This window comes from Coregonus clupeaformis, chromosome 35, assembly GCF_020615455.1.
Source record: "Coregonus clupeaformis isolate EN_2021a chromosome 35, ASM2061545v1, whole genome shotgun sequence".
NCBI lineage: Eukaryota > Metazoa > Chordata > Actinopteri > Salmoniformes > Salmonidae > Coregonus > Coregonus clupeaformis.
In genome coordinates, this window is record NC_059226.1 from 15,369,781 (window position 1) to 15,391,486 (window position 21,706).

Genomic DNA, 21,706 nt, shown 5'->3' on the forward strand with positions numbered 1-21,706 from the left:
TTTTTTAATTGTATTTTGTTTCGAGTGCTCCATGTGAGCAATGAGCATGTCTGGTTTCTCTGTCCTGTTAATGTTGAGGGAGCGCACGAGAAGCAGGGCTGCTGCCCGCAGGCCTACTACATTTTTTGTCTTGCCCATTCAACCTCTGAATGGCACACATACACAATCCGTCTCAATTGTATCAAGGCTTAAACATCCTTCTTTAACCTGTCTCCTCCCCTTCATCTACACTGATTGAAGTGGATTTAACAAGTGACATCAATAAGGAATCATAGCTTTCACCTGGTCATGAAGAGGGCAGGTGTTCTTAATGTTTTGTATACTCTTTATCTTTACATGTTATCAGACTTGCTACAACTGAAGTTTCCTCTGTAAAAATTTAAGTTCTATTCCACTCTAATTAAAGAGTGGTGAAGTTGTTTGGTGAAAAAGTATTAATGAATCAGTTATGCATACTTATAACTACTAATGTGTCTGCTCTGCTTACACCAAATATATTGTGTATACAGAAGGCTTCAAAACCAAAAGATGTCAGACATAGGTGTTTTTCATCAAAGACAACCCATTTTGCTCATGGCAGTTATAGACTAGGTGTTCTTTTTTTACATTAGTGTTTACACATAATAGGGCATTTTGACTGGAGCAGGTCAGGTGTAATTGTCATGTCAAAACTCTACCTATCATGTACTGAAAAGGCTCTGCAGGTAGGAAAAAAATCAGAAAGCCAAGGAAAAGGACAGATCAAAATTTTTTGAAGATTCAATAATTTATTAATTCAGAATAATTTAATGCATTGCAAATAGCAACATTTATTTTCCCCATATCTACCTGAGCAGCTTGACCAGTCTTAAACGGTATCCACCTAAGCATCATAGCAATAGTTTTTCCTACCTCAAATCTTCAAAACACACTAACAAAGCTTTGTTTTCCCGCCAACAGACACCATGCTCCATTGGATTGTTGCAGTGAATTTAAGGCATTCAAAGAATTCCAGACAGAATCCACAGTATGTCGTGTCAAAATGTAAACTTTCATTCCATGTAAAATGACTTGTTGAACAATGGCTGATATCATTTTTATCCATTTAAACTATTGTTCAAAATATGCATGTTGTAAACCTCCAGAATGTATGAAATCATCTATAAATGAAATGAATTACTGACTAAAATCATGCCCATTTGAAGTCAGCTAATTTGATTGGCAATCTTTTGTGCATTTAACAGTTGGAGATCAGCCATGTAAAAAGCTAGCTGCATTCTTTATATTGCCTTAGTCCTTGAATGGACTACCGTAACTCAAAAACCAGCATTCAGAGTCCATTTGAAATTCTTGTTAAGATTCAAGTAAAAAAAAACAAAAAAAAACATACAAAATGGAAACTTCACATTCATTGTAGAGCTAAGACAAAAGTGTTAAAAAATATTATACTGGCAATGACCACTGTGGTTAACCCAGCATGAAAGTGACCAGATGCTGGATATACACTGAAGAAATACCCTTTGAAATGTAAACTTTGGCTTAAGTCTTAAAGCACCAGCTTGAAATGTTAGTATTTGGCCCAAGCACAGTAGTGAAATCAACTACATGAGAGGGGGATGAATCCAGACAAAATTCACAACCTTTTCCACAAAACAAACCTTCAGCAGCCAGAGCGTGCTGAAGGCAGGCTGACTGCAATTCTGACAGATCCAAATCTAACCACTGCCGTCTAACCCAAGATGCTCCCTGGCACTCAAAACTAACAATGACCTACTGCTCCAAGCCACCAATCTCTCAAAACGTCAAGTAATACCACACCAAACTTATCACAAAACAGTTTGTCAATGGGAGGAACTGCTTATTTTAGCTTGGTGTTCTGCAACCATTTATTTAGGCTTGGAGGAGGAATGTTGGGAGAGTTCATTCAGGATCCTGGGGTGGCTGCTGGGGGGCTCCCCCCCATTATCGGACCGTGGAAGGAGTCTGGAACGCGTTTGGCGTACTCTACGAGCTGGTAGGACTCCCTGATGTCTGAGAGGCCGAACCAAAAGACAATCCAGCCGCCGTTGACGAAGCTTCCGTCGCAATGCTTGAAGTACCTGAGGATAGGTGGAGAAAGGAAGTAAAGAAAAATATTCAAAAAAAGAGAGACAACCCTGTACACAGCAGTGCGTCTAGATCCAGGGCTGGTTAAGGCAGGGAAAACTAGTATCCAAAACAACCACACACCCTAGAAAGACAGGCGGCAGACCTTTACTTTTATTTTTCATTCGCAGTAAAACAACAAAAGAGATGCATGGTATTTGTTTGTAGTGAAAAAAAATTTGTTACATAAATTGCCCCGCAGAATTGTGAAGAAAATCTTCTAGATACTCTCGACTTGACTTGAGAAAGATGCATGGCATCTGATACTTCAGCCATTATGTTGGGCCAAAACAGCCATAAGTCATGTTTCTTGTGTCAATTGTGCAGTGTCATGTTCTTCTCACCAGGGGTTGATGCGGTTGATGGCGCGGGACCTCCAGAAGAGCTTGCCCAGGTCCTGTCTGATGCACTCCCACAGGATCTGGCTGGTGCCCTCGCCCTGCTTGCTGCTGCTCACCACAAACTTGTCCAGGTAGGGCGTACCACTGCTCACAGGCTCCCTGGTGATGATGGCTGCCGCACTGTACCTGCAGGTGATACAGCATTCCATGTTCCATGTTGTGGTTTGTTTGAGACACAGGCTAGGTTCCCATTCTCTACCTACCCTTCTCCACTAGTATGAACAAGAAAAGCATTGGGTTGGTGCAAGCATGGCTGGAGAGAGTTTCCTTCCACCACCATATTCCTCACAACAGTCTTTTTCTTATCTATGAGAGCGGATTGTACGAGTTTACACTTCGGGAGAAGGGTAGAGAATGGAAAAAAGGATGCCACACAGGAAGATGTGTGTGTGTGTTGGGCTACCCTTCAGAGAGGTAGATAGAATGGAGGCGTCCTTTGAGTGACTCAATGTAATCCTCCCTCAGGTTCTTCTCGAACGACTTGTTTATCAGGGCCAGTAGGCGGTCTAGGTCTATGTCATCCAGAGTGCTGTACCTGGCCAAACAAAAGGATAGAGAGACAGTAGTTGATTATCTTTGCATCTCTTTTAATAGAGACACCCGACAAGCTCAGCTTATTCAACTACCTATGACAACACCCTTGGGATGACAGGCACACAATCACCTGTCTCAAAGTAAGTAAATTCAGGACAATGGGAAAAGTGACTTTTTCCAATTCTAATTGTACACATGCAGTGCACAAAAGACTCAAGTGTCAGAATTTATCTTATCAAAAACTATAAATCTGTAGTTGATTTTGATGTTTTCTTCCTGCGCAAGTTGTTACGTGTGACATGTTTTTCTTTCTCCCAATTGTCCTTTGTAGTGTGTGTTTGGTTCAGAGTGGTTGTTCTGTTTGTGTGTTCTGGTTATTACAGGTGTGCTGAGTTGCGGCTGACGATGGTGGGCGTGGCTCCGGTCCGGAGTCCTGGCAGCTGTGGTTGAATGACTGATTAACTAGAGCATATAAACTGTTTGTCGTGTGAGCTAGAGAGAGAGGGCACTTTTTGTTTGGCTGTTTGAGGATTTGGTTATTGTTTGTTTTGATGTATCTTTGTTTGTGTTTCAGCCTGTCCTCCTGCTGTATTCCACCCTACCTGGGTCCTGGAGAAGGGAAAGGTAGTTCTGCCCATGGGTGTACATTCACACGTAGATAACCCACTGTTTTACACACTAGGTTAGCCGGGCGGGTGTCACCCCTGTATTTGTGGTAACAGGTAGGAAAGCGGGTTAGGGCTTAGTGTGTTAGGAAGGATTAGGTGTGTAGAAGAGGAGGGATTTATTTTTTTATATTTTTACATTTTAGTCATTTAGGGACCTTTTGTTTATTTTCATTACTTGGACCCCGTTCCCAAACATTCCCTTCTCTTACCTTCCCTGGTTTGTTTGATTGGTCTTTGGTTTATTACTGTTTCTTTATGGGTGTTGTATATGTTGTTCAGTACTTTACTAAACGACCCCAGAGGGCTAACATTGAGTTCTGGTTGTTGTGTCCCATTATTTTAGTTAGTTACACCCCACATTTCTTCCCCATCCATCTAGTTTACATTGTGTGCGCAGGCACGGGCATTTACGTCTCCTCCTCAGACGAACTACACCCGAGGGGAGAACATAACATGGGGGCTCATCCGGGATCTTTGATCCAGCTTGTGCCCGCACACTTTGGTAGTAGATGTGGATTGTGTGGTTGTTGTGTTGGGTGTAGTGTTTAGTTCTGTGTTGGATGTTGTAGTTAGGTGGTGGATTTAGAAAATGGCCACCTTTTTAACCTGAAGTTTTTTCTGGATAACCCTACGTGGGAGGGTTTTGAGAATTGTAGGAGAGTGGATTTAGACTTTGGCAGACCATTTAGATATCTCCGTGCCAAGGGGTTTTGTTAAGGCGGAGGTAAGGGCATTGGTGTTAGCGGCGCTGATTGAACAGCAAGTGTTGGTTTTGCCTCTGCCTGCAGTGGGAGAGGTGGTGGATGCTCCGGGTGCCCCGTATAGGCCCGACGATGAGGTCGAGTATAAGGCCCCGGCCACCTTGCCTCGATTTGACCCTCTCTCCTATTCCTACGGCTGTACACTTGCAGCTGGAGGCAGAAGAGAGAGCACAAATCCGAAAGGATGAGCTACATCTCAAGTTGGAGACGTGCCGACTGGAGTTGGAAGCAGATATTAAGATAAGGCAGATGGACTTCGAAATGCGCAAATTGGAATTAGAGGCAGAGACGGCGAGGCTGGCCGCTGTCCCTGCCATTTCCAATAGTGTGTTTTCCACCCCAGGATCTTCCTCTACCTTTGACATTAGCCGGCATATTGCTTTAGTTCCACAATTCTGTGAGTCTGAGGTTGACTCTTACTTTTGTGCATTCGAACGCATAGCAGTGGCTTTGAATTGGCCTAGGGATGTGTGGCCGCTGTTACTTCAGTGTAAAGCGCAGGAGGTGATGGGTACTCTCTCTCTCGCTGATGGTCTTAATTACGACATTGTTAAGGCTACTGTGCTCCGTGGGTATGAGCTTGTGCCGGAGGCTTATAGATACAAGTTTAGAAAGCACTCCAAATCCTCTATAAAAACTTTTGTCGAATTCGCTAGAGAGAAGGAGTCTCTCTTTGACAAATGGTGCTCAGCGAGTAAAATCAATGACTTTGAAGGTCTTCGTGAATTAATGTTATTGGAAGAATTTAAAAACAGCCTCCCAGAGTGGTTGGTTGTATACATTAATGAACAGAAAGTGTTAAAGTTATCTGAAGCCGCGGTGCTTGCAGATGAATTTGTGTTTACACATAAAACAGTGTTTCCCACACACCGTAGTGAGAATAGACCGGTTGTATCCTCTCCTGTCTACAATTCCCACAGTTACTCAGGAAGTACACGGCTGACTCTAAAGGAGGAACGTGCGTGTTTTTATTGTCATAAAGTCGGACACGTAATTTCGGAATGTATGTCTTTAAAACGCAAGTCACCACCTTCAACCCCTAAACCCCATAAAAGTGTGGGTTTGATTAAGGTAACCACTAAGAGCTCTGTAAAGGAGAGTCCTGGGGTTGTACTAAGTCGTCACGATCCAACCTACGACCCGTTCATATTTAAAGGCTTTGTTTCACTGACAGGTGATTCTGGAGAACAAAAGCCAGTTTTGATATTGAGAGATACTGGTGCGGCTCAGTCTGTAATTCTCTCGAGTGTTCTGCCCTGGTCAGATGAGTCTTATTGTGGCTCTAGTGTATTATTAAGGGGGATCGAAATGCGTTGTGTGCCTGTTCCGTTACATACTGTCCATTTGACTTCTGATCTAGTGAGTGGATGTTTCAGAATCGGTGTACAGTCCGAGCTTCCCGTAAATGGGGTTGCTCTAATCATGGGTAACGATCTAGCAGGAGGCAAAGTTGTGCCTGTGTTAGAAGTGCTAGACAAGCCTGATGCTCAGTCAAGTGCTGATGTTTTGGCCACTACGTTTCCCGAAGCATTTCCAGCGTGTGCCATTACACGTGCGCAGTCGCGTCGCTTAGGTACCATGGTAGACTTAGCTGACTCTGTGCTTGCCCCTATGTTAAATGGGGAAGATATCCAGTGTTCTACTCCTGTGTTCCCAGTGAGTTCTGATTATGATGATGGTAATAAAGACAAGACAATGGCTTCCTCTGTGGACTGTTTAAGGTTGCCAGTTACTCGGGAGAAGCTAATAGCTGCCCAGAAAGAGGATGTGGGCTTAGCCAAATGTTTTTCGTCCATGTTACCTTTGAGTGAGGCAAAAAGGAAAGGTGTGCCGTATTTCCTTGAGAAGGGTCTTTTGATTAGAAAATGGACTCCCCGTGCTGACCTAGAAAATGATTGGAGTTCCGTTTTCCAGATTGTAGTTCCTGCCACGTTTCAGACGAAGGTGTTGTCCCTAGCTCATGATATTCCCTGGTCTGGTCATCTAGGAGTGACTAAAACCTACGATCGAATCCTCCGTCATTTCTTCTGGCCGGGAATGAAACGGGATGTGGCTTGTTATTGCCGTACATGTAGTATGTGCGAAGTGGTGGGGAAGCCTAACCAGGTAATTTCCCCGGCTCCTCTCTGCCCGATTCCGGTCATGGGAGAGCCGTTTGAGAAAGTAATAATCGATTGTGTTGGTCCATTACCCAGGACTAAGTCGGGTAATCAATTCTTGTTAACGATAATGTGCACTGCTACAAGGTACCCAGAGGCGATTCTTATGTGTAAAATCACCAGTAAGGCAATTGTGAAGGCGCTGATTAAGTATTTCTCTACCTTTTTGGATTTCAAAAAATCGTACAGACGGATCAAGGCACTAATTTTACATCGAGATTGTTTGGAAGTGTGTTGAAGTCCTTGTCCCATCAGATGTCTAGCGCTTACCACCCGGAGAGTCAGGGTGCGCTGGAACGTTGACATCAGACGCTAAAAGCCATGTTGCGTAAATACTGTATGGACACAGAAAAAGAGTGGGATGAGGGGATGCCGTACGTGCTGTTTGCTATTCGGGAGACCGTACAAGAGTCTCTTGGGTTTAGCCCAGCTGAGCTAATCTTTGGTCACACAGTGAGAGGGCCTCTAAAGGTACTGAAAGAACACATTATGGCTGATGATTCAGTTGGGTCCTCTACTAATGTACTAGACTTTGTTAGTCAAGTCCGGGAGCGGTTGCATGACGCATGTGCTGTAGCCAGAGAAAATCTGTCTTCCACACAAAAGAAAATGAAACGTCACTTTGATGTAAAAACTGTGTCTCGTTCTTTTCAACCAAGTGACCAAGTCTTGGTGTTGTTGCCGGTACCTGGCTCGTGTCTCTCTTCCAGTTTCTCTGGCCCATATGTGGTGGAGCAAAAACTCAGTGATACTGATTATGTTATCAAAACGCCAGACCGTAGACGCCCATTTCGGTTATGTCACATTAACATGATTAAAGCTTATCATGTTAGAGTTGGTATCGAATCCCCCATTACCAGTAAACCTCCTGTGGTATCCTCTGTTGCTTCTGTGAGCATGGTTACCCACCCAGGAGTCAGCGTAAATGATGAGGACGGTTTGGTGATGCGAAATACTCCTGAGCAGTGTGCTCGTTTATGTAATTCGGAGATGGTAGCGTCTCTCCAATCCCATTTGTTGCATTTGAATGATCAGCAGAGGGCTGATCTTGAATTACTAATCACTGATTTTCCGAGTCTCTTTAAGGATGTTCCCAGTCGTACACGTGTTGCAACATGATATACATTTTTACATTTTACATTTTAGTCATTTAGCAGACGCTCTTATCCAGAGCGACTTAGTGAGTGCATACATTTTTTTCATACTGTAATGTAGGTGATGCTGCTCCAATCAAACAGCACCCTTACCGTGTGAATTCAATCAAGAGGGTAATGATGAAGAAAGAGGTAACTTCTTTAGTGGAAAATGAGATGCCAATCCCCAGTGGCAGTCCTTGGAGTTCCCCCTGTCTGCTGATTCCAAAGCCTGACGGGACTCAAAGGTTTTGCACTGACTATAGAAAAGTGAATAATGTTACTATACCTGACTCATTCCCTTTACCTCGCATGGACGACTGTATAGACACCATTGGATCGGCTGCGTATGTTACTAAGCTTGACTTGTTAAAAGGTTATTGGCAGGTGCCTTTAACCCCTCGTGCCTCTGAGGTGTCTGCTTTTGTAACCTCTGACCGTTTCTGCCAGTACACAGTAATGGCTTTTGGAATGAGGAACGCCACGTTTCAACGTTTGATAAATATTGTATTGGCTGATGTTCCTGATTGTACCACATATCTCGATGACCTGGTTGTTCATTCGACAACCTGGCTTGATCACATGAGCACATTGAGGGCTGTGTTTGCACGCTTGGCCAGCGCTTCTTTGACACTTAGCCAAATGTGAGTTTGGAAAGGCTACTGTTACATATTTGGATAAAGAGGTGGGGCGGGGTCAGGTTCAGGTTCGTACAGTAACAGCTAAGGTGGACGCTATCACCCGGTTTCCTGGCCCTGCCAATCGGCGGGAATTACGCAGATTCTTAGGCATGACGGGTTATTATCGTACATTTTGTAGGAATTTCTCAACTGTTGTAGCCCCAATGACTAGGTTACTCAGTCCTTCAGTGTCCTTTGAGTGGACCGCTGAGTGTCAATCTGCCTTTGACTCTGTAAAAGCACTATTGTGTATTTCTCCTGTTCTTCCTGCCCCCGATTTCCAGAAACCATTTAAGTTGGAAGTGGATGCCAGTTCAGTGGGTGCAGGTGCTGTACTATTACAGGAACACGATGGTCTAGATCACCCAGTTTGTTACTTCTCTCGCAAATTCAACAGCTGTCAGTCACGTTATTTCACTATCGAACAGGAGACTGGTGCTGTTGTTTGCCTTACAATTTTTTGAGGTTTATGTTGGCTCCAGTGTGTTGCCTGTTGTGGTGTATACAGACCACAACCCTTTCATTTTTTAAAGCTGCATGTACAGCCACAACCAAAGTCTTGTGCGTTGGGCGTTGGTTATACAGGGTTATAATTTAGAAATTCATCATATAAAGGGTGCAGAAAACGTGGTTGCGGATGCTCTGTCACATGCCTAGTTCAGAGAAAAAAAGAGAAAATAATAGAGAGAGGGGGGGGAGGGGGGGTTGACAACTATGGGGGGGATGTGTTGGAAGTAAGTACTTGGTATTATAAAAAAATATATGTATATAAAGATAAAGGCCTCCTGTAGCTCAGTTGGTAGAGCATGGCGCTTGCAACGCCAGGGTTGTGGAGGGTTCGATTCCCACGGGGGGCCAGTATGAAAAATGTATGCACTCACTGGGTGCAGGTGCTGTACTATTACAGGAACACGATGGTCTAGATCACCCCGTTTGTTACTTCTCTCGCAAATAAGTCGCTCTGGATAAGAGCGTCTGCTAAATGACTAAAAATGTAATGTTCTTATCATAAACCCCTGGGTTTACTCTTTTTTTTGGGGGGGCGTGTTACGTGTGACATGTTTTTCTTTCTCCCAATCGTCCTTTGTAGTGTGTGGTTGTTCTGTTTGTGTGTTCTGGTTATTACAGGTGTGCTGAGTTGCGGCTGACGATGGTGGGCGTGGCTTCGGTCCGGAGTCCTGGCAGCTGTGGTTGAGTGACTGATTGACTAGAGCATATAAACTGTTTGTCGTGTGAGCTAGAGAGAGAGAGGGCACTTTTTGTTTGGCTGTTTGAGGATTTGGTTATTTTGATGTATCTTTGTTTGTGTTCCAGCCTGTCCTCCTGCTGTATTCCACCCTACCTGGGTCCTGGAGAAGGGAAAGGTAGTTCTGCCCATGGGTGTACATTCACACGTAGATAACCCACTGTTTTACACACTAGGTTAGCCGGGCGGGTGTCACCCCTGTATTTGTGGTAACAGGTAGGAAAGCGGGTTAGGGCTTAGTGTGTTAGGAAGGATTAGGTGTTACATTTTAGTCATTTAGGGACCTTTTGTTTATTTTCATTACTTGGACCCCGTTCCCAAACATTCCCTTCTCTTACCTTCCCTGGTTTGTTTGATTGGTCTTTGGTTTATTACTGTTTCTTTATGGGTGTTGTATGTTGTTCAGTACTTTACTAAACGTCTCCAGAGGGCTAACATTGAGTTCTGGTTGTTGTGTCCCATTATTTTAGTTAGTTACACCCCACATTTCTTCCCCATCCATCTAGTTTACATTGTGTGCGCAGGCACGGGCATTTACATCTCCTCCTCAGACGAACTACACCCGAGGGGAGAACGTAACAGTCTTAACTTGCTAATTCTACATCTAGTTAAGGAGTTGTGGTTGTAGGATCAGTATTTATGAAGTTCCAAATGTGCATGAAAATTAAATGGCTAGCGAGCCACAACAGTGCCAGCTATCCGAGTCAGTGAAGGCCATGTCATTGTTATACGTCAGATAGCACGACGGCCATCTACACTGACGAGAGAAATATATACATTACAAATTGTACGACTTTTACTCCTAAAAGTTTATTTTTCATTCCGTATTATTATTGGGCTTGTCATGAGGGAGTACTTTGTGCACAGCCTGTGTGCGATTTAGAAGTGGAAAATATGATGTGTAAACAGACACTCATCTCCCTAGACGTATTGTTCCAGAGCTATCACTGTGGCAAGTGAAATTATTGTTAGGGGGTGATACAAAAGGTTTAATGAGGAAACTAAGCGATATAATGTTAGAAATAAATGGCATGAGCAAGTAGCCTAACTGTTCCTACATTTCACAAAACTCTTACACTGATGTCAATGGAAGATTTTTCGCAATTGTCAGGTTAAACACGCATGTCTCAAGTAGGACGCTCCGCTCACAGTTAACACATCCAAGTTGAAGGCCAAATTGCAAGCTAACAGAGAAGAGACTGATATACTCACTTGTGAATGGGGTCTCCATTCTTGAACAGGGTACCAGAACCTATGAAAACATAAGAGGTGAAAATGAACAATTGGGTACACAAAGCATGTCAAATCAGCAAGCACACATACAAGGTGAACTGGCTTGAAACGCGAATTAACCATGGATTGTTGAGGCCTCTGTCATTTCCTTGTTTCAGTTGAGTGTACGCTATGGGATAAATCTAACCGCTTATAAAGGATCACCTGTAGTGTAGACTTTGCATGCAATGACTCACATTACATCTCTGTGTTATATGATGAAGAAATGGAGCCAGCTGCAGGTCAATGAGTGCATCTTTAAAACCTCTGCTGTGCTAAGGGCACGTCTCAAAATACACATCCTAGGACCTTAACATGACCCTGGATTGGATTTCAGGTGTCACAGATACACACAGATGCCATGCACAACATGAGCTGCATGCATGGACATTCAGTCTACTACAGTGGAGGCTGCTGAGGGGAGGAATGGCATCAAACTATGTGTTTGACGTATTTGATACGATTCCACTGATTCCGACTCTAGCCATTACCGCGAGCCCATCCTCCCCAATGAAGGTGCCACCAACCTCCTGTGGTCTACTACACCTCGAGGGCCACAGTGACTGCTGGTGTCTGTTCTTTCCTTCAATTCAGCGAGTGATTAAGAACTGGGACACCAGGGGCCGTATGTATGAAGCGTCTCGGAGCATAATGAATACGATTATATGGACAGGGAGGACCTGATCCTAGATCAGCACTCCTACTCTAAGATGCTTGATACTTAAGGCCCCTGGGAGATAAAAGGGAACCAGCAGAAAGGGAGCGAGCAGACACTTTGGCTCCAGAGGACTGAAATTGCATAATGCCTATGTCTGCCTTAAGGGGCCCCAAACTCTGCTTAGCAACATGAGAGGTGAGCCCCACGTGCTATCAACAGCAGCAGTGACTGGTGCAGAGAGTGAGTAGAGAGCATAGGTCAGACATAGGGGTTAGTCGGTGAGGGGTCACACACACACATACAGGTCTCCCTCACCCTTGTGGCTGAACAGCTCGGTGAGCAGCGTGTTGGCGGAGGTGATAACTGCAGAGGACTCGCAGGGCAGCTGGTTCAGGAGCTGGGCGATGGTGCCCACCCTCCGACGCTCGGCCAAGCTCAGCCATGGTGCCCCCGACAGGCCGGGAAGATCACCGGGCAGAGACACTAAATCCAGCACCTGAGATGTGGAGAGGAGAGTGGGACAGAAACAGAGGGGGGGGGATTTTGATTTAATAAAATGTGAACAAGCTTGACAAGGAAGTAAATGAAAGCAACAAAACAACATAAGGGTTCAAAACAAATTATACTTGTGATATACAGGTAACTGGCAAAATAAAGGTAACACTTGAGTAAATGAGGGTTCTGGCGGCTCTGTTATGGTGTGGGGTGCATTTTCCTGGCATGGTTTAGGTCCACTCAACCCCTTAGAGGGCAAGGTAAACACCAATAAATACACAGCCAGCCATTCTGTGTGATCACCTTCAACCTATGGTGAAGCATTTCTATCCTGATGGGAGTGGTCTCTTCCAGGATGTCAATACCCCTGTCCACAGGGCACGAGTGGTCACTGAATGGTTTGATGAGCATGAAAACGATGTAAACCATATGCCACGGCCGTCTCAGTCACCAGATCTCAACCCATTTAAACACTTATGGGAGATTCTGTAACGGCACCTGAGACAGTGTTTTCCACCACCATCAACAAAACACCATATTATGGAATTTCTCATGGAAGAATGGTGTTGCATCCCTCCAATAGAGTTCCAGACACTTGTAGAATCAATGCCAAGGTGCATTGAAGCTGTTCTGGCGGATCGTGATGACCCAATGTCCTATTAAGACACTTTATGTTGGAGTTTCCTTTATTTTGGCAGTTACCTGTAGTTGTCCTATACTGGAGAGCAGGCAGGTGTTAGGCCTCTTCTTTGATTGGGAGTAAATAGCCTACTGCTTCTAATGTACAGGAAATGTACAGATTGCTGTGGATAAACACTATGATGGGCCTACTTTCAAAGAGCAAAGACAGCGGCGAGTTCCTTAACTACATACTGTAGGTCAAGTACTATGAATGCACGCGCATTCTAGCAATCTGCCACCCAACCCCCAAAATAACCCCATAACCCCCCACCTTGTGACTCTGGTTGCGGAGGCCTCCCCAGCTGTTGAGGAACATGACTTTGAGTGGCTGCAGGATCTTGGAGATGGCGGCCGTGACGTCCACTGAGTCCAGGGCCACCGAGCGGCCCATGGTGTCCCGCCCCACAGGGCACACCAGGGGGATGGCCCCGCAGTCCAGGCTCCACTGGAGCAGGCCTTTGTCCACTGCAATGGAGGACCCTGCACTGACAACACATAGGGCTGTTATTACTCTTTAAAAAAAACTCTAAACAAAAAAGAGATTAGTATCGTAATGCAGAGGAGGATAGGGTAACTGTGGTAGGGGAGACCTGCTTCCTTGGGGTGGATCCTGCACCAGCAGCAAGGCCTCTGCACTGAAGAACGGTATGACACTGGCTGAGTGGTGCTGTAGGACCTCTGTTAGGGTCTGGCACTGCTGAACAATATCGGCCCTGGAGTTGGAAGTAGATCCGTCTGGGGCGTCGTCATCCTCAGGCCGTGACAGTCCCATCACCACCACTGGCTTCATGTCCATCCGCTGCAGGAAAGAGAGCCCAAACGCCAGACTCTGCACCATCTCTCGGCTCTCGAATACAGATTTGTCCACCTGACATGAGGATAGATTTCAAATGACAGTGAACAAGTGCTAGATATCAATAATTTATCAAAACTCATCAGGGGCCAACCATGACGAGAGTTTCTTCTTAATTTGGATTTGGTTGGCGGATCACATCCAACTTTTAGGCGCATACACTGCCACCTACTGTACTGGTGTGTGAGGCCATTCACAGCCTACCTACATTAAATTCAGGTAATACATCATTTGGTAAAATAAAAATTAACCTGCCAACTACTACCACTCAACACCCCCTGCAACTGTTCTGCACTAAATCCTCGCAATCCCAAGTATTTCTCTCCTGCTGCCACCACAACCTCTATTTTCTGTGACTTCTGTGGGGGTAATTCTAACCAAAAGGAGAGAGACTGTATTCTTCAAAACAACTTTTTATTATAAGATTAGCAAAAATGAAGCAATCAACAACCACTCAAATGGTTCATGGTTGAAAAAGCTCAACGAACAGAGCTGGCTGTCTCCTTTTATAGAAAGTACATCCTTTTATCTTTGTGACAGTTAACAGGTGTGCAGAAACAGGCCCTGGGAACAGTAATTTAGCTAGTCTGTGTAGATCAAGATAGCTGATATCGCCACCATCCTCTGTTCCTCTCTGCACTTCCCACATAGCTAAATTCCTACCGATGGTAAACACAGGAGGTCACATACTGGGGTCGAACTCAAGCGGCTCATAAATATGTACGCTCAGATTTATGACTAAGTCACACAAGACAAGTTTGTATCAGTAAGAAACACTAGCATCAATCAATGGACAATTCTCTAAGTAAAAAACAGCATAGTATGTCTAATTAAACAGCATAGTATGTGATTAATTAATTTCCTCCACACTTCCAATCCATTTTTGCAGTACAATTGACAACCATGGCTATGAATGCTAAGAAACCCACCTTACTGAAGCACATATTCTTCCCATCACTCTATTGGTCTCTGCCTACACACAGGAATCCTCTCAGTATCCCTCACCCTGTACCCATTTTCCTCTACCACTCTCTTCACTACTTCAGCAGACAACGTTTTCTGTAGTACTCTGACCCTGACAACCTCAACCTGCCTTTCTCTCACCAGACACCTCCGATCTACAGCCCCATGGGCACCCCCACAGCTTACACACACAACTTTCTCCACTGATACTACACATTCCTCCTGCACACTTCTCACATCTAGGAATCTACCTCCTACACACTGCTGCAACATGCCCATAAACGTAACACCTAAAACACTGTAGCATTTTCAGAACAAAAGCTCTCACGGGATAACTTACACTTCCTGACTTGACCTTGCGACGCTCTCCTCCGGATCTGCGTCGCACCAAACGGCAGGCGTCATAGACACCAGGAATCTTCAATTTCAACTGATCCTCAACACTTAATGCCACCCCGTTATCCCTCCTTTCAACGGCGGCTTGCTCCGGAGAATAAAGCAAGTCACATTTCTTGTCCCTAATCACGTGATCCAGAGCACCCGCTCCCTCTGGACTGAAACAACACAAATAATCACTAGTTCACTCAGAGTTACTCTCACCAACACAACAGTCCCCAACCTCTTCTCCACCCAACCTGATACCATTATCTTCACAAATCTCACTCCCACTGGACCAGAATCATCCTTTTCATCCTCGGGATGAGGCACGAACTCTGCGGTCCTCACCGCAGGTACTACATCCATACTCTCATCAGGTTCCATCTCTGGGCTACTAGAGCACGGCAACCTGCCTCACCACACCGCTTCCCTCTACACTCCACCACAATTAATCCACCCTCACTCTCTTCACGTTCACTTTCCGTCTCTAGCTCTTCCAAAGCTTCTGTGCTATCCTCCATTCCACTTTTCTCCTTATCCGCCATCTTCTCCTTCACCAGATCTTCCAGAAGGCCCACTCCATATTTATTCATAATATGCTCCACTTTCTTCCTTATTTATGTCTGCCATCTTCCCACGGAAGGATTACCAAGCGTTTGCTTGTCTGCCCCCCCCCAAAAAAACAGTTACAAATAAAATAAAGAAGTAGAAAGAAGTTATAATCTGGCTATTGCACTGTCCCAAAACCTTTCATGATGAGAGCTACTGGGCGTGCAGCAGGGCCGGGGCGCTCATTAGATTAGACGGCCTCCTATGGTGGCAGATTGACGAGTGCGGCATTTACAGAGCTAAACTGACCAAGACGTACAGTTGAAATCAGAAGTTTACATACACTTTACCCAAATACATTTAAACTCAGTTTTTCACAATTCCTGACATTTAATCCTAGTAAAAATTCCCTGTCTTAGGTCAGATAGGATCACCACTTTATTTTAAGAATGTGAAATGTCAGAATAATAGTAGAGAGAATGATTTCTTTATGCTTTTATTTCTTTCATCACATTCCCAGTGGGTCAGAAGTTGATACACTCAATTAGTATTTGGTAGCATTGCCTTTAAATAGTTTAACTTGGCTCAAACGTTTCGGGTAGCCGTCCACAAGGTTCCCACAATAAGTTGGGTGAATTTTGGCCCATTCCTCCTGACAGAGCTGGTGTAACTGAGTCAGGTTTGTAGGCCTCCTTGCTCGCAGACACTTTTTCAGTTCTGCCCACACATTTTCTATAGGATTGAGGTCAGGGCTTTGTGATGGCCACTCCAATCCCTTGACTTTGTTGTCCTTAAGCCATTTTGCCACAACTTTGGAAGTATGCTTGGGGTCATTGTCCATTTGGAAGACCCATTTGCGACCAAGCTTTAACTTCCTGACTAATGTCTTGAAATGTTGCTTCAATATATCCACATAATTTTCCTTCCTCATGATGCCATCTATTTTGTGAAGTGCACCAGTCCCTCCTGCAGCAAGCCACCCCCGTGCTTCACGGTTGGGATGGTGTTCTTCGGCTTGCAAGCCTACCCCTTTTTCCTCCAAACATAACGATGGTCATTATGGCCAAACAGTTCTATTTTTGTTTCATCAGACCAGAGGACATTTCTCCAAAAAATACGATCTTTGTCCCCATGTGCAGTTGCAAACCGTAGTCTGGCTTTTTTATGGCGGTTTTGGAGCAGTGAATTCTTCCTTGTTGAGCAGCCTTTCAGGTTATGTCGATATAGGACTTGTTTTACTGTGGATATAGATACTTTTGTACCTGTTTCCTCCAGCATCTTCACAAGGTCCTTTGCTGTTGTTCTGGGATTGATTTGCTCTTTTCGCACCAAAGTACGTTCATCTCTAGGAGACAGAACGCGTCTCCTTCCTGAGCGGTATGACGGCTGTGTGGTCCCATGGTGTTTATACTTGCGTACAATTGTTTGTACAGATGAACATGGTACCTTCAGGCTTTTGGAAATTGCTCCCAAGGATGAACCAGACTTGTGGAGGTCTACCATTTTTTTCTGAGGTCTTGGCTGAAAATTCTGGAATTTTCCAAGCTGTTTAAAGGCACAGTCAACTTAGTTTATGTAAACTTCTGACCCACTGGAATTGTGATACAGTGAATTATAAGTGAAATAATCTGTCTGTAAACAATTGTTGGAAAAATTACTTGTGTCATGCACAAAGTAGATGTCCTAACCGACTTGCCAAAACTATAGTTTGTTAACAAGAAATTTGTGGAGTGGTTGAAAAACGAGTTTTAATGACTCCAACCTAAGTGTATGTAAACTTACGACTTCAACTGTACCTCCAACAACACATAAAACCTCACATAATTCTGCCCCAAAACAATGACAATTTCTCTCAACTAGCGGCTTTTTAGGTGAGCGCTGATGCCGCCCTGTGATAAGCAGTGCCCACTTTGTCAAAGACAGGGAAGCAAAATATTTGTCTTGTCCATTCCGAGCACGCCTCTCCAGGGTGCTGTTGGAGAGATGCATTGCTGCAGCACTCCACCAACTTTCCACCAAAAAGAAATTTCTAACACAAATCATTTAACAGATATAGCCTGTGGTAGAAAGAGCATGTGGCCTTTTCTGTAGCCTAGAGGCTGGAAATAAAATGTATGAGTTTCTCCGATCAAATAGCCTAACCTAAATGGCGCCCAATCAAATAAAAAATGCACTGACATGTTAACAAACATATCCTAAAAACAGGACAGGTCAAAGTAAAATGAACAATATGGAATTGACAATCAGGCTACTCACAACTGCTGTCCAGGAGTTTCATCCCCTGGGCTAAATTGTCACGATCAGTGGTTTCAACTTTGTATCCGTACATTTTTTACGAGCTGATCAGAGCAAAAAATAAAATACTCCTGCATTTCCCGCTGTGTAAACACATTGCAAATAGGCTCAGGATAACTCCTCCTGATAAAGTTGGGTAGCTGATTTTGAGAGCTTAAATAGCCAAATTGATTAGTCACAGGAATCAGGACTAATAAAGCAACGGCCTCTTTTACAAAACGGTGGGCTTACCACATAGATGGGCATTCATACAATTTCATTGTGGGCCGACATTGTAGGCTATACCCCAGTAAGCACGAACCGACGCCGACATCTTTTGGACATCTTTTTTTGGTCCCGTCTGGACTGGAGGTATTTTTTTGGTGCAGTCCAGACCGGCCTTGATTTCTACGTCCACGGACGTTGGTTTTTGGTCCGGTCCGGACCAAATCTGAACCAATCATATGTTTGGTTCAGATTTTGTCCAGTCTGGACCAGCCTTGATTTGGCCCAAACAAAAATGTCTATAATTTACGTATTTTCAACATTCATTCAGAGCTGTAAATAGACGTGATTTCAACATCCAGAAAATACGTATTTTCAAAGTCCAAAAAATACATATTTTCACCTTTTATTCAGAACCGAAAAAGAACCTAACTTGAACGTCTAGAAAATACGTATTTTAAGTAATTTTGCTTACTGAGACTATTCTATTCTATTTGGGGAGGCAAACATTGTTTATTGTTGCCTAGGGAGGCAGAATGGCCAGGACCGGCCCTGGCATGCAGTCTTTTATTCCAGATATACTCTAACAGACCTGATTCTGTAATCAAGGTCCTGATGACTGGCTGATTAGAATCAGGTGTTTAAGCAGGGCTAGAATAAAAGCCTGCACACAGTACACCCAGTAATTATTCAGGAGGGTTGGCCACGCCTGCTGTAAAAGTGTCTGTGACTGGTGAACCCATCCCCTGGTCTTGATTTACAGTCACCTTTCACAATGTCAAGAATTAGACAAGCGCTACACTCCTCCTGGCCATAAATCTATGCAGCTACAGCGATTTTTGGTAGCGGCAATTTTTTCTAAGGTTTGTGTGTAGCACCTGAGCATTGCGCAGAACGTTAAACGGAGGAGCTCATATTTTTGCCTATGAACCACACGCTAACTATAGTTAGCTATAACATATAATTACAATACGTAATAGGTTATCATATGAGCTATACAGCCAAGCTTGTTGGACTGATACCAGTAGCTAATTTAGCTATAAAGATTATTCTCTGACAGCTGTACACAGCGATTATTATTTCGCTTCAATCACTAGCAAACAAACGAGCTATTCCGTTTGACAGTTCATTCGTTCCCTATAAATTAGCAAATTACGCTGGCTAGCTAGCTAGCCTCTTACCTCGAGCACTGCAAATGCTGGCGCTTGTGCCAAACTGGCTCTCTGAAATTGGGTCAACCAGTACCGAGCCTCTCGAGGGTCTCCACCAATTTCATTGAGAAAAGCCTTCACATCCCGATAAATTAATGTGCGGTTTGACAGAACGTAGCGGTCAGAGGCTGAGAAAGAGTTAGGGAACTCTTGCTGGGCCAAAGCCGGGGTTTTGCCTCCCTGGCCGGCCGCCTTTGAACTCGCCAAGCGGCGCTGAAGTTTTAACATTCGCCAGTGACTTGTGCTCGGGACAAGCCGCGGTGAGGGGTTCGTCAAGTATTTGCCAGCCATTATCACGACTCTGTAACTGGAGGTACCACTATTGACTGTAGCCATGTTTGCTGGCTAATACAGGTAGTTTAATAACTAGCTAAGTAACTAAACTGCTTCTACACCTCGTGCACTCTTCTTTCCCCTCCAACACGCCTCAAAATATTACTGACAGACAGACAGGTTTCAGGCAGGCCCAGGGGGGCTTGGATTTTAACTAGCGTAGACAACCGAAGGAGGGTACTCAAAAGGCGTGGTTACTCTCGCCCGTGTGGTTGCCATGGACACCACTCAGCTTCATAAAAAGAGGGTCCATTCTATCAGTTGTATTTATGGATTATTGCAGCCAGCGCCTGTACAATCAATACAATTTAGGTAATTGCCTAGTTATTGCTTTCAGGTAAATTCAAAACAATTAACCCCTACATCTACATTATTATTATTCATGTAGAACTACATTGTAGACCTGGGCCCGTATCCACAAAGTGTCTCAGAGTAGGAGTGCTGATCAAGGATCTGTCCATACAATCTAATTCAATATGAACTAAAAGGCAAAACTGATCATAGATCAGCACTTCTACTCTAAGATGCTTTGTGGATACGGGCCCAGGGCTCTTGTCTCCAACAATGTTCCTGGAGAGCTACCCCTCCTGTAGGTTTTCACTCCAACTCCAGTTGTAACGGTGATTAACCGCTGTAAAGTACGTTTTATATCAGACATTCACCGTTAGCCTATTTAAACGTTGACAATTTCCATTCATCTCTGATTACTATTTCATTAATTTATTTTGACTAAGGTGAAAGTGCAATCGCTATAAGAGCCCTTGAGTTTCCCAGTGTGGTTAATTCCACCAATTAAATTGTTTATATTTTCTATTTTAAAACAATTATAACCTTTTAACTGCAATAACCACCACCCTGTGAAGTTCATCATAGAGCCCAACCTGTTTTGAGCCCCACATTTTTAGCAAAAAATAATATATATATATATATACAGTACATTTACATTTACAGTACCAGTAAAAAGTTTGGACACACCTACTCATTCCAGGGTTTTTCTTTATTCTAAATATTTTCTACATTGTAGAATAATAGTGAAGACATCAAAACTATGAAATAACACAGATGGAATCATGTAGTAACAAAAAAAAGTGTTAAACAAATAAAAATATATTTTATATTTGAGATTCTTCAAAGTAGCCACCCTTTGCCTTGATGACAGCTTTGCACACTCCAATTTATTGCATAATTATTTTTACAGACACAAAAAGATCCCACCGTCGAATGAACAAGTTGTCTTTCTGCATTCATCAAATTGTACCGGCATATCCTGTTTCCATCAGGACAGTCGTGACTTTTTTCATGCATCAAGTAATGTATCAGCATGAAATTGTTGGATGGAAACCTGATTATAGAAACATCAAAACAAGTGCAAATTATTCTGAAAAGGTCCAGCCTACTTTTACAACCTTTGATTTGCATAAAAAGCATATAAAAATCCATTTAAATCTCTTGTTCACAATAACTTTAGCATTGATTGTCATAGAAACATCAAAACAAGTGCAGATTATTCTAAAAACATCTGGCCTACTTCTACAACCTTTGATTTGCATAAAAAGTAAAGTGTTAATTTAATGGAAATAATCAATCATATACAATTGCATTTAAATCTCTTATCTGCTATAACTTTTTTATGGATTGTCATAGAAACATCAAACTAAATCCATATTATTAAAACCAGACACTCAATGGAACTGATCCAAGGCATCACCACCATACAAGTTTCGGCCATACAAAGGGTGGTACAGAATTACCTGCCGGTGACTCTTAGCACACCATCTCACAGCCCTCTCTCAGAGACACACTCTGTAGATTGGTTGCTAGGGACCAGGTTGCCAGATGCCTTATCACACCGTGGGGTCAGCCAATCACAGGCAGTCAACTTGGGTTCCAGATCCCCAATTTTTCAGTCTTCTCCAAGCAGTTGCAGAGAGAGCATCAAGATCCTACACCTCTGCCCTGCCCAACACAACTGGAGTCATTCACATACAGTGCCTTTCACATTTTGTTGTGTTACAAAGTGGGATTGAAATAGATTTAATTGTAATAAAAATCACATAATACGTTATATAGACTCACTCTGTGTGAAATAATAGGGGTTGACATGATTT

At 43.7% G+C, this 21,706-nt stretch overlaps 1 protein-coding gene across 1 annotated transcript; it reads right to left on the reverse strand.

Moving 5' to 3' along the window:
- Positions 1-753: 753 nt before the first annotated feature.
- On the reverse strand, positions 754-19,766 carry LOC121550493 (N-acetylglutamate synthase, mitochondrial). Its single transcript, XM_041862766.1, has 8 exons — positions 19,236-19,766; positions 13,403-13,680; positions 13,084-13,297; positions 11,952-12,132; positions 10,919-10,958; positions 2,929-3,060; positions 2,469-2,651; positions 754-2,078 (listed from the first exon to the last, which is right to left on the reverse strand). Exons 1-8 carry the CDS (start codon positions 19,599-19,601, stop codon positions 1,904-1,906), a joined length of 1,569 nt encoding a protein of 522 aa, XP_041718700.1. The 5' UTR covers positions 19,602-19,766; the 3' UTR covers positions 754-1,903.
- Between the last annotated feature and the right edge of the window lie 1,940 nt (positions 19,767-21,706).

Coding starts and splice junctions, on each gene's coding strand:
- LOC121550493 (XM_041862766.1), bottom strand. CDS start 19,601: ATGGCTACAGTCAATAGTGGTACCTCCAGTTACAGAGTCGTGATAATG. Junction 12,133..13,083: donor TCCGCAACCAGAGTCACAAG/GTGGGGGGTTAT, acceptor TCCACATCTCAG/GTGCTGGATTTAGTGTCTCT. Junction 3,061..10,918: donor AATGGAGACCCCATTCACAA/GTGAGTATATCA, acceptor TTGTTTGGCCAG/GTACAGCACTCTGGATGACA.